Source organism: Oncorhynchus mykiss, chromosome 15 (assembly GCF_057628025.1).
Source record: "Oncorhynchus mykiss isolate SJ-2025 chromosome 15, ASM5762802v1, whole genome shotgun sequence".
Classification (NCBI taxonomy): Eukaryota; Metazoa; Chordata; class Actinopteri; order Salmoniformes; family Salmonidae; genus Oncorhynchus; species Oncorhynchus mykiss.
Genome location: NC_143036.1, coordinates 29,614,401 through 29,627,446, shown reverse-complemented (window position 1 = coordinate 29,627,446; position 13,046 = coordinate 29,614,401). Strand labels below are relative to the sequence as shown.

Sequence of the window (13,046 nt, the reverse complement as noted above, 5' to 3'; positions counted from 1 at the left end):
AGTTAAATAAAGGTTAAATATATATATATATTTTAAATCAGCTGACACAGGAATGCCAATGACAGTTCTGAGCAGAAACAACAGTTTTGCCCCCCCCCCCCCCTTAAAATGTAATACGATTAAAAACACATTTCACATCAGTGTCCTGATGTAGTTAGGATTGTAATTTTAGTATTAATCTTAGTCTAAGTGAAGTAAATCAGAGCTGAAAAATGGTGTCCTCAAGAAAAGAAAAAAAAAACAATGAAGCATCCCTGTCTGGTGTAGTTTTAGATGTCTCATTTTATAGATACTATTAATGAGTAGGTAATAATAATCTGTAAGTGACTATCACATGTGAGTTGATTAATGTTTGATTAATGTACATAAACTCAAAACATATATACAAAATCTTTGAATTATCACTGAACTGAAATGTGTGTGTCAATAGCAACATGGATGTAGAACAACATGCAGAACAGTATCTAAAGAACGAGAAAACGACTCCAATTAGATTGCCTCAAAAGAACTACAACTCCCAACATTACGATACAGACATGTTAATGACGTATAAGGAAATACCCTACGAAGATCCTTCACCCAAAAATGTAACGTGAGTAGCATGGAAACTGATTCAAAACTGACTTGTAAAACGCTTTTCGCTTAGAATTTGCACACAAAAGTACTTTGAATCAATACTTCATGCGAGGAACATGCTAGATAATGGAATCGCAAAGAAGCTTATGCGTTTGATGTCTTCATATCACCTAAAACTAGCCTTTTCGCTCCCAGGTCTCCGGTTAAAATGGTCAGATATTGACCATTTCAAGGGAATGTATGCAGTAATTAACAATAACTTTAATTTCTGTTTATGTAATAACCTAGGTTACATCTCAGGTCGAAATAGGTGTATTTCTTTCCATCTTCAAATTGCCATAACCAATGCCAGAAGAAATGTCAATTTTCCCAAGAATTGCATTGAAGCCAGAAGTTCATGATTACTTGAGGAATGTCTTCATAAACAAGGAGGTGGGGTTCCCTTACCTGCTACACACACACACACATAGGGATATCTAAAGAATTGTGTTATTAAAGAGTTTCCAAGCCAGGGTCTGTTGTAGACCCACTTCCTCTCTCCTCTCTGCCTCTCATGTCAAAATAAAAGTCCTGCACATGCGGCATATGTGGACAAATAAGGAATAACTTGTGGGGGACGTTTGTTTTGACATGAGGCAAGCAGAGAGGAAGTGGGGTATATAACAGACCAAAGTTTGGAAAGTATGTTTAATAATATGATCCTTTAGATATTTTCTCTCATAATGATCAACTGTCCTGCCCATCGGCAGGAAAGTTAAAATGTATTTATTTTCTGGCTTCCCACGGACTGTTTTTTTTGCAACCCAGTACAATTTAAAGCAATTGCCTCCCGAGTGGTGCAGCGGTTTAAGGCACTGCTAGAGGCGTCACTACAGACCGTGGTTCGTTCCCAGGCTGTGTCACAATCGGACGTGTTCGAGAGTCCCATAGGGCGGCGCACAATTGGCCCAGCGTCGTCCGGGTTAGGGGAGGGTTTGGCCGGGGGAGGGGGGGGGGGAGGCAATCATTGTAAATAAGAATTTGTTCTTAACTGATTTGCCTAGTTAAATAAAGGTTAAATTTATTTATTTTAGTATGTAAATACACCCGCGTTGCTAAAAGCACCTAGCACACACACACACACTAATTAATGTGTTTGTGTTCATTGTTTTGATAGTGACTACATTTATGTTCTTGTTCGAACAAGACGTTGGTTGACTTCTACTAGATGCAACTTTATTGTTCCTAAATGACACCTAAGCTTTTTCTCGCACATGAGATCTCATCTATTTATGTACAGCTATCTGGGCATGTATTTCTCCTGCTTCTCAGAGTAGCATTGCTGATCTAGGATCAGTTTGGCCTTTTAGATAAAATGAATCCAAATGTTATTGAAAGGGAGGCCCTGATCCTAGTTCTACTCTGAGATGCTTCATGAATATGGGCCCTGAAGTTCAAAGTGTCACCCATCAATGATCTGTTGAAATAGAGAAGTAATGTTCAGCTACTCGAACCTGACACCCCCTTTCCTATGTTTGGGTGCAGGTGCTGGCTGCAGTGAGTCAAGGAGAGGCAGAGCAGAGGTTCCAGAGGCTGCTGTCCTGCCTGTCCCACCCGCCTGCCTTGACCTGTGTACGAGCCAGCACTCACCTGGCTTCCCTGGAGGAGATCCAACACAGGCTTGGGGAGGAACTCAAACAGGTGGGGAGCAGTCTGCTTTCTGTGTTGCTGGCTCGTGGGGGTGGGATTGATTCACTGTAGGACGTTAACTGAAATGTGCTTGAGTTCAAGGTTCCTTCTAGGCTATAGTGTGAGAGACAGATGGACTGAGTTTATTCCCTTCTACCGAAGTGTGCACTTGCACAGTTGATCACTCTCCGTCATCAATCAATCAATAAATCAAATATATTTATAAAACCCTTTTTACATCAGCAGTCATGGATTTAACAATGAGGGAAACTCCCTCCAGCCAATGCTTACACGAATCCAATGCTTTTAAATACATGACAGGGTGCAAATGCACACTTTAGGAAAAGGGTGGAGAATCAGGACACAGCCATAGTGGACATGTCTATGGCGCAGTTTTGCCCGAAAACTTAACTACTTAAATTGTCTTTTTTTTTATTGCTAAAGGTATTTTTTGTCCCGGTGGGTATGCTGTGTAAGAGCGTTTATGTCTGACTGTGTGTGTGTATGCATTTATGATTTTCAACACAGTTTTCTGTGTGTTGACGCCTCAGTGCGCGCTCTTCTAACCCTGCAACCTCTGTTCTTGCAGCAGCAGAAGTGTGACTCTCAGTCTGAAGACATTTCCGTTATTATTCTCCCCCACCCACACATTCCAGATGTGCTGCTTCTTCCTGTCATCGGGCCTAGGTATGTCAGGAATGCCTGCAAAATGTCCGCCAAATACACTATATACAGTACCAGTCAAAAGTTTGGACACACCTACTCATTCCAGGTTTTTTCTTTATTTTGAGTATTTTCTACGTTGTTGATTAATAGTGAAGACATCAAAACTATGAAATAACACATATAACACATATGGAATCATGTATTAACTGTTAAACAAATCAAAATATATTTTATATTTGAGATTCTTCAAAGTAGCCACCCTTTGCCTTGATGACAGCTTTATATACAAAAGTATGTGGGCACCACTTTGAATTCGTGAATTTGGCTATTTAAGCCACGCCCGTTGCTGACAGGTGTATAAAATTTAACACAGCCATGCAATCTCCAGAGTCAAACATTGGCAGTAGAATGGCCTTACTGAAAAGCTCAGTGACTTTCAACGTGGCACCGTCATAGGATGCCACCTTTCCAACAAGTCAGTTTGTCAAATTTCTGCCATGCTAGAGTTGCCCCGGTCAACTGTAAGTGCTGTTATTGTCAAGTGAAAACGTCTAGGAGCAACAACGGCTCAGCTGCGAAGTTGTAGGCCACACAAGCTCACAGAACAGGACCACTGTGTGCTGAAGTGTGTAGCACATAAAAATCGTCTGTCCTCAGTTGCAACACTCACGAGTTCCAAACTGCCTCTGGAAGCAACGTCAGCACCAGAACTGTTCGTCGGGAGCATCATGAAACGGGTTTCCATGGCCGAGCAGCTGCACACAAGCCAGAGATCACTGTGCGCAATGCCAAGCGTCAGCTGGAGTGGTGTAAAGCTCACCATCATTGGACTCTGGAGCAGTGAAACACGTTCTCTGGAATGATGAATCACGCTTCACCATCTGGCAGTCCGACAGACAAATCTGGTTTTGGCGGATGCCAGGAGAACGCTACCTGTCCCAATGCATAGTGCCAACTGTAAATCTTAACGCTGCAGTATACAATGACATTCTAGATGATTCTGTACTTCCAACTTTGTGGCAACAGTTTGGGGAAGGCCATTTCCTGTTTCAGCATGACAATGCCCCCGTGCACAAAGCGAGGTCCATACAGAAATGCTTTGTCAGGATCGGTGTGGAAGAACTTGACTGGCCTACACAGAGCCAAGACCACAACCCCATCGAACACCTTTGGGATGAATTAGAACGCCAACTGCGAGCCAGGCCTTATCGCCCAACATCAGTGCCCAACCTCACTAATGCTCTTGTGGCCGAGAGGAAGCAAGTCCCTGCAGCAATGTTCCAACCTCTATTGGAAAGCCTTCCCAGAAGAGTGGAGGCTGTTATAGCAGCAAGGGGGGGACCAACTCTGTATTAATGCCCATGATTTTGGAATGAGATGTTCGACGAGCTGGTGTCCACATACTTTTGGTCGTGTAGTGTAAGACTCCACTCCACAAAGGTAAGAGGGAAAAGCACTCTTTACCGATGTAAAAAATCGAAGCTCTTGTCCAGGACTTTGCATGCAGCTTTCTGAGCCTTCCTGGACCAGAGCTTAGAAAAATCCCAAACCCTCTCCAAAATCACTCCCACCATGGCCACAACTACACATGATTTCATAAAATTACAGTAGAATGAACAATTTTCTTAATTGAACTCGCTATGCAAAAACACTATGCACATTGGGTTTGACATTCACCTATGTAACCAACTCAACGACAGAACTTAAAGACACAAAGAAAGCCCCGCATAAACCAACAATTGCTATTAATGACATGAGGCAACTTTCTCTTCTGTTCTTAATCTTTCCAAGAATTTGTCCTTTGCTACTATTGATATGTATGTGTGTGGGGATAGCATATAAGTGGTACCTCTGATCATTAGCGCTGTTCCTCACCTCATCACTCGCGCACCACATAGGGAATAGGGTGCCATTTGGGACGTAACCATAGAAAATAAGCGGCATGTAAATGTGTTTTTACCACCCTTTTACTTTGCGCTCAGGCCTGTGGTCCAGCTCACCTCGGAGGTCATAGTAGGCGCTCAGTGTGGCAGTGCTGTTCTGAGGGGAGCGCACGTCTTCGCCCCAGGGATCCTCGCCACACCCAAGTGTAAGAGGACTTCATGCACTCCAACTACAAGCCAAGGACGGCACCCTTTTCCTTCACTTCCTTAGTTGCCATTGGTACCTTTGACCGTAACGATTTGGTAGACCCTTGAGTTCTTCTTCAATCATTTGAAGGGATACTAGTTGCGTTCTCCACAGATTGTTGCGTTAGAACTGTTATCAGCAGTCTACTGAAACAATAGTTTTGAGAATGAACATTATGGCCTGGACTGGAGGCACAATATTAGCGGCGTGTTTTGGTCTCAGTCATGAAGACAGGACGTGGTGTAACATATCAATGTTGTGATACTAGTTGCCTTTACTGCAGATAATTGTGCTAGAACTGTAAAAAAAAAGACTATTGACTCGTAAACCTGTTGCCGGATCATTTTCTGTCTGTTTCAGTCATGAAGACAGGAGATGCTGTGTCTGTGTTCTCGGACCTGGAGGGGAAGTGCACACGGGGGAACAAGGACTTTAAGGGAAAGAAAGTGTTTGTGGGAAATGGAGTCGCTGAAATGGACCGCTCCGGCATCTTCTGCTCAGACGAACCAGTCAAGTAGGCAGAGACACTTAGTTCTCGAATCTCTATTCAAAATTCTCTCAGAGCAGCGTTACACTAGTTTGTTATAAGGCTGCTATTTGGCCAGCACTTTATAGCACATCAAAGTGGTAGTAACATGGTAATAGTATGGTTGCTATTGGAGTAAAGTTTTACTACAGATCAAGCCTCATTGAATGAAGCAGGCGCAGATACTCGATATCAATGCTCAGAAAGATTTAGTCCTAGTAAAAAGTGTACGCTACGCTGTAAAACATGCTCAGGCTTGAATATATTTTACAGTAATGTCACTGTTCTCTCCCCGTGTAGGGGCGTTGGTATTCGGATGGTAGAGCCCCTGTACCAGAGCCCCTCCTTCGATGGGGTACTACCCAGCCTGGCGTTCCTACAGGTACCTCTTGAACAGCAGTTTTTTTGAGACGGCAGTAGATTCTCTGGATCGACGGTCGTAATCAGGGGCATCTCGTGTATCAAGAATCTCAGAGAAGGAGTGCTGATTTTAGAATCGGTTTTGATCACAACAAATAAGATCACATGGACATTGGGGACCTGGGCCTGTAACCACAAAGCATTTCAGAGTAGAGTGCTAGGTCCCCACCTCTCTGTAAAATCTTATTCATTATGATCTGAGCAGCAACACTTATCCTAGATTAGCACTCATACTCTGAGCTCTGTTTTCCCCGTCTCTTTCTATGACTCTAGAACCTCCCATCGGTGGTGGTGGGTCACGTGCTGGGGCCCCGTCCTGGAGAGCGCATCCTGGATATGTGTGCCGCTCCCGGGGGGAAGACCTGTCATATTGCTGCCCTGATGCGGGGACAGGTGAGAGAGTGTGGGGGGGGGGGGGGGGGGGGCTCTGCTGGGCTTTGAAGACCTTGAAGTTAAAGGTGCAATATGCAGAAATTGCTCCACAATTTCCTGGTTGCTAAAATTCTTATAGTTCGCCTAATTTCAGATTATGTGATAAAACAAGCAAGTATAGTGTAGAGAATCATTGTACCATCTAACCCGCTGTGAAATATATTTTCCATAACCAAAACTATTTTATTTTCAGCTGTTTGAAGCTGGTGTTCAAAACCCAAAGTGAAAGACACAAAAACCAAATTTAAGAACGGGAAGCATAGAAATAGCTCACGTAGAACATATCTACCGCTTCTTAGACTTTCTTTCAATGGGAATGACAGATCAAGAACTCACATTTCTATGTGAATTTGGTTGGGTCACCCAAAAAGTTACATATTGCAGCTTTAAAGGGACATTACACTTTCAGGTCAAAGTTTGTGAGATGTAAAGTAGTCTAATGTGGTCTAATGTCAAGATGAAGCCACGTCCCATTACGTCACTTGTATAGATCCAGCTATGTGGCTCCACCCCAAATAATTGAAAACAAAACTTTAATTTATGAGTAAAATGTCCCTTTTTAAGTTTCCATTTGCACATTACATCTACTTCTCCACAAGGTGGAGCTGTTGTGCAAGGTTGAGCTCTTTTTCCCACTGCTACCTGGAATGTTGTTTTTGCCTTTGCTGCCCACTTGGTTTGTCCCTTGCAGGGAGAGGTAGTGGCCCTGGATAAGATCAGAGGCAAGGTGGAGCGCATCCGTCAGAACGCCAAAGCGCTGCATCTGGACTGCATCAAAGCCCACTGCTTCAATAGCATCAAGGCTGTGTGCACTGACCAGGCCCAGGACACTGAGGGTACGGAATGTAACTGATGGGACGCACATCCCAAATGGCACCCTAATCCCCTACGTAGTGCACTACTTTTGAACAGGGCCTAGGCAAAAGTAGTGCACTATAGGTAATCGGGTGCCGTTTAGATCGCCGGCATGAACACCACTGCCGATTTCAATGTTATTCTCACCTCTTCTTGGTTGGCTAGCGTGGTTACTAATTCAGAGACCTGGATACTTTCATGTCACCCTGTTTTCAGGTCCACCCTTCCCTCCACAGAGTTTTGACCGGGTGTTGCTGGATGCTCCATGTAGCGGTCTAGGCCAGAGACCCAGCATGGTCTGTACCTGGAACCTGAAGGAGATCTGCTCCTACCAGCCTCTACAGCGCAAGCTCTTCCACACCGTGCGTCACACACGCATACACACACACACACACACACAGACGCATGCATGCCCGCTCGGGCACACTTACCTCGCATAACACTGTCCGTGACCAGTGCTGACCAGTAGAGGACAGTGTGGACGAGCTTGTGTGTTCTAGAGCTCTGGGCTCCGATATACTCTGATGAAAAGCTTAAGTATAGCCGGCAGATGGATTACTGTGGGGAGATTAGGGTCCAATAGTGAGCACATCACTTATTCCAGCGGCACAAAGCGCTCCATCAGTGTCCACTGGAGTTTCCTTAAGGCCATTTAATATCTAGGCTCTGGAGAGACCGCAGTAAGGTAAATGTGTGTGTGTACATAGCTGCACCAGCATTTTGACAATGCAGTGTCTATCTATTGAGCGATGAGGGCATGTTAAAGAGTGCTTACTGTGAGTGTGACCTTAATGTGTGTGTGTGTGTGTGTGTGTGTGTGTGTGTGTGTGTGTGTGTGTGTGTGTGTGTGTGTGTGTGTGTGTGTGTGTGTATATAATTGGCAGGCGGTACGGCTCCTGAAGAGAGGTGGAGTCCTGGTGTACAGCACCTGCACTGTGACTCTGGCAGAGAATGAGGAGCAGGTGGCCTGGGCCCTTAACACCTTCCCCTGCCTCACACTACAGCCTCAGGTAGCGCACACACACATGCACACACAGCCTCAGGTAACAAACCTGTAAACACACACACACACACAGCCTCGGGTAACAAACGCGTATGCACACACACACACACATAGCCTCGGGTAACAAACGTGTACATACACACAGCCTCAGGTAACAAATGTGTACACACACAGCCTCAGGTAACAAATGTGTACACACAGAGCCTCAGGTAACAAATGTGTACACACAGAGCCTCAGGTAACAAATGTACACACAGAGCCTCAGGTAACAAACGTGTACATACACAGAGCCTCAGGTAACAAATGTGTACACACAGAGCCTCAGGTAACAAATGTGTACACACAGAGCCTCAGGTAACAAATGTACACACAGAGCCTCAGGTAACAAACGTGTACATACACAGAGCCTCAGGTAACAAACGTGTACATACACACAGCCTCAGGTAACAAATGTGTACACACAGAGCCTCAGGTAACAAATGTACACACAGAGCCTCAGGTAACAAACGTGTACATACACAGAGCCTCGGGTAACAAATGTGTACACACAGAGCCTCAGGTAACAAATGTACACACAGAGCCTCAGGTAACAAATGTGTACACACAGAGCCTCAGGTAACAAATGTGTACACACAGAGCCTCAGGTAACAAACGTGTACATACACAGAGCCTCAGGTAACAAACGTGTACATACACAGAGCCTCAGGTAACAAATGTGTACACACAGAGCCTCAGGTAACAAACGTGTACATACACAGAGCCTCAGGTAACAAACGTGTACATACATAGAGCCTCAGGTAACAAATGTGTACACACAGAGCCTCAGGTAACAAATGTGTACACAGAGCCTCAGGTAACAAACGTGCACACACAAAAAGACTAACTAAGGTGTCTGTCTCTCTCAGGAGCCCCACATCGGAGCAGAGGGCATGCTGGGAGCTGGCCTGTCACCTGAGCAGCTGCGTCTCCTCCAGAGGTTCAGTCCTGAGTTGGGCTGGAGCGCGGCCGAGGCCAGGGGAGAGGATGACAGCCCCACAGAACAGCCAGAGTCCCCAACCCCCCTCGCACACCGAGCCAACAAGGACACTATCGGCTTCTTCATTGCCAAGTTCCTGAAGAGCTGACAGGACTGGACTAGCAGTACCCTCCCCATCTGGTTAGAACCGAGCTGTTCTCCCTGCCTTCACACAGGGCCTGCAGAGAGGAATAATGGTGTTTACACCTCTCACTGTACTCAGGCAGGAGAGCATTTAGAACACACACTCCCTGTGCGGTTTACAACATCCACCTCTGTGCCTGCCTGGCTGCCTACTAAAACACTGGCCCATATAGGGATGACTTGTATAAACAGAGAGGGGAGGGAGGGATTGAACAAGATGAAAAACATTTATGGGTGAGTAAGGGAGAAAATGCGTAGGGTGGATGAGTATCGGCAAATGCAGTTCTGCTGCCGTTCGCCTCGTCGCCATGACAACAGTGACGACACAGCTGCCCTGGTGACAGCGGATTTGCTGGCTCTGGGAGCGTAGATCAGGAAGTAGCGTGCTGAAAGAGGTCACGAGGTATTAACAATTTACTGCCTTTTAGTTAGTGCTTTAAAAACAAGGAACCGGTATGGTTATTTTTTACAGGAACAAGATGGCATCACACAGCTATTCCTCAGTTTATGCTCTCTCTACATTCAACAGATTTTGTTACTTTACTTATCCCCTTTTCTCTCAAATAAATTGAAAATAAACTAAATATGTATATTTGCATATTCTTTACTACTTTCTCATTAAATATTTGTGTATAAACATCACCATATTGCTTGCAGTATCAAAACATTTATTTATTAAGTCGATTTGATCAAATGGATGAAGGTCAATGCGGGTGAAGGTCAACGTCATAAATCTACAAGTGTTCAGTACTAGTCAAAAGTTTGGACACCTACTCATTCCAGGGTTTTTCCTTATTTTTGTTTGACTATTTTCTTCATTGTAGAATAATAGTGAAGACATCAACACTATGAAATAACACATATGGAATCATGTAGTAACCAAAAAAGTCTTAAACAAATCAAAATATATTTTATATTTGAGATTATTCAAAGTAGCCACCCTTTGCCTTGGTGACAGTTTTGCACACTCTTGGCATTCTCTCAACCAGCTTCATGAGGTAGTCACCTGGAATGCATTTCAATTAACAGGTGTGCTTTGTTAAAAGTTCATTTGTGGAATTTCTTTCCTTCTTAATGCATTTGAACCAATCAGTTGTGTTGTGACAACGTAGGAGAGGTATACAGAAGAAAGCCCTATTTGATAAAAGACCAAGTCCATATTATGGCAAGAATTAAGCAAAGAGAAATGACAGTCCATCATTACTTTAAGACATGAAGGTCAGTCAATCCGGAAAATGTCAAGAACTTTGAAAGTTTCTTCAAGTGCAGTCGCAAAAACCATCAAACGCCATGATGAATCTGGCTCTCATGAGGACCGCCACAGGAAAGGAAGACCCAGAGTTACCTCTGCTGCAGAGGATAAGTTAATTAGAGTTAACTGCACCTCAGATTGCAGCCCAAATAAATGCTTCACAGAGTTTAAGTAACAGACACATCTCCCACATCAACTGTTCAGAGGAGACTGCGTGAATCAGGCCTTTTATGGTTCGAGTTGCTGCAACGAAACCACTACTAAAGGACACCACTAAGAAAAAGAAACTTGCTTGGACCAAGAGTCACGAGCAATGGACATTAGACCAGTGGAAATCTGTCCTTTGGTCTGATGAGTCCAAATTTGAGATTTTTGGTTCCAAACACCGTGTCTTTGTGAGGGTAGGTGAATGGATGATCTCTGCATGTGTGGTTCCCACTGTGAAGCATGGAGGAGGTGTGATGGTGTGAGGTTGGTTTGCTGGTGGTACTTTCAGTGATTTATTTTGACTTCAAGGCACACTTAATCAGCATGGCTACCACAGGATTCTGCAGCAATACACCATCCCATCTGGTTTGCACTTAGTGGGACTAATTTGTTTTTCAACAGGACAATTTATTTTTTTTATTTATTTATTTCACCTTTATTTAACCAGGTAGACTAGTAGAGAACAAGTTCTCATTTGCAACTGCGACCTGGCCAAGATAAAGCACAGCAGTTCGACACATACAACAACACATAATTACACATGGAATTACAAACATACAGTCAATAATACAGTAGAAAAAAAAGAAAAGTCTATATACAGTGAGTGCAAATAAGGTAAGGTACTAAATAAGTAGGTAAGGCAATAAATAGGCCATGGTGGTGAAGTAATTACAATATAGCAATTAAACACAGGACTGGTAGATGTGCAGAAGATCAATGTGCAAATAGAGATACTGTGGTGCAAAGGAGCAAAATAAATAAATACAGTATGGGGATGAGGTAGTTGAATGGGTTGTTTATAAATGGTGTACAAGTGCAGTGATCTGTGAGCTGCTCTGACAGCTGGTGCTTAAAGCTAGTGAGGGAGATAAGAGTCTCCAGCTTCAGTGACTTTTGCAGTTCGTTCCAGTCATTGGCAGCAGAGAACTGGAAGGAGAGGTGGCCAAAAAAGGAATCGGCTTTGGGGGTGACCAGTAAAATATACCTGCTGGATCGCGTGCTACGGGTGGGTGTTGCTATGGTGACCAGTGAGCTGAGATAAGGAGGGGCTTTACCTAGCAGAGACTTGTATATGACCTGGAGCCAGTGGGTTTGGCGACAAGTATGAAGCGATGGCCAGCCAACGAGAGAGTACAGGTCGCAGTGATGGGTAATATATGGGGCTTTGGTGAGAAAATGGATGGCACTGTGATAGACAGCATCCAATTTGTTGAGTAGAGTGTTGGAGGCTATTTTACAAATGACATCGCAGAAGTCGAGGATCGGTAGGATGGTCAGTTTTACGAACGTATGTTTGGCAGCATGAGTGAAGGATGCTTTGTTGCGAAATAGGAAGCCGATTCGAGATTTAATTTTGGATTGCAGGTGCTTAATGTGAGGCTGGAAGGAGAGTTTACAGTCTCACCAGACACCTAGGTATTTGTAGTCGATGAATACGGCTGCACAGTAATGTCTCTTATCGATGGTGGTTATGATATCGTTTAGGACCTTGAGTGTGGCTGAGGTTCACCCATGACCAGCTCTGAAACCAGATTGCATAGGGGAGAATGTACGGTGGAATTCTAAATGGTTGGTAATCTGATTGTTAACTTGACTTTCGAAGACCTTAGAAAGGCAGGGTAGGATAGATATAGGTCTGTAGCAGTTTGGGTCTAGAGTGTCTCCCCCACAAAAGAGGGGAATGACCGCGGCAGCTTTCCAATCTTTGGGAATCTCAGACAATACGAAAGAGATGTTGAACAGAATAGGGGTTGCAACAATTTCGGCAGATAATTTTAAAAAGAGATGGTCCAGATTGTCTAGCCCGGCTGATTTGTAGGGGTCCAGATTTTGCAGCTCTTTAAGAACATCGGCTATCTGGATTTGGGCGAAGGAGAAATGGGGGAGGCTTGGGTGAGTTGCTGTGGGGAGTGTAGTGCTGTTGACCGGGGTAGGGGTGGTTACTTTGAAGAAACTAAAATATTAAATATTTTGATTTGTTTAACACTTTTTTGCTGACTACATGATTCCATATGTGTTATTTCATAGTTTTGATGTCTTCACTATTATTCAACAATGTAGAAAATAGGCAAAATAAAGAAAAACCCTGGAATGAGTAGGTGTGTCTAAACTTTTGACTGGTACTGTATATCCTATATGGGCTTCAATTTAC

General features: G+C 44.0%; 1 protein-coding gene across 16 annotated transcripts; it reads left to right on the top strand.

Annotated features, from left to right (window-relative positions):
* The first annotated feature begins 430 nt into the window (after nucleotides 1–430).
* On the top strand, nucleotides 431–10,019 carry nsun6 (NOP2/Sun RNA methyltransferase 6). Of its 16 annotated transcripts, none has more exons than XM_036944244.2 (12): nucleotides 431–592; nucleotides 865–1,008; nucleotides 2,101–2,256; nucleotides 2,834–2,931; nucleotides 4,893–4,999; nucleotides 5,401–5,554; nucleotides 5,867–5,948; nucleotides 6,260–6,379; nucleotides 7,110–7,254; nucleotides 7,490–7,635; nucleotides 8,158–8,283; nucleotides 9,182–10,019. In XM_036944244.2, exons 2-12 carry the CDS (start codon nucleotides 922–924, stop codon nucleotides 9,398–9,400), a joined length of 1,440 nt encoding a protein of 479 aa, XP_036800139.1. In that variant the 5' UTR covers nucleotides 431–592; nucleotides 865–921; the 3' UTR covers nucleotides 9,401–10,019. The 16 variants fall into 16 exon arrangements, 15 of the variants coding, with proteins under 15 accessions (XP_036800139.1, XP_090055964.1, XP_036800140.1 ...); XM_090199838.1 differs by having other exon boundaries at nucleotides 478–587; nucleotides 2,837–2,931; XM_036944245.2 differs by having other exon boundaries at nucleotides 482–587.
* Nucleotides 10,020–13,046: the final 3,027 nt, after the last annotated feature.

Excerpts from the sequence above, each read along its gene's own strand:
- nsun6 (XM_036944244.2), top strand. The coding sequence starts at position 922 with ATGCCAGAAGAAATGTCAATTTTCCCAAGAATTGCATTGAAGCCAGAA. Across the intron at positions 6,380-7,109 it reads CTGCCCTGATGCGGGGACAG|GGAGAGGTAGTGGCCCTGGA; the intron begins GTGAGAGAGTGT and ends TGTCCCTTGCAG. Across the intron at positions 7,636-8,157 it reads AGCGCAAGCTCTTCCACACC|GCGGTACGGCTCCTGAAGAG; the intron begins GTGCGTCACACA and ends TATAATTGGCAG.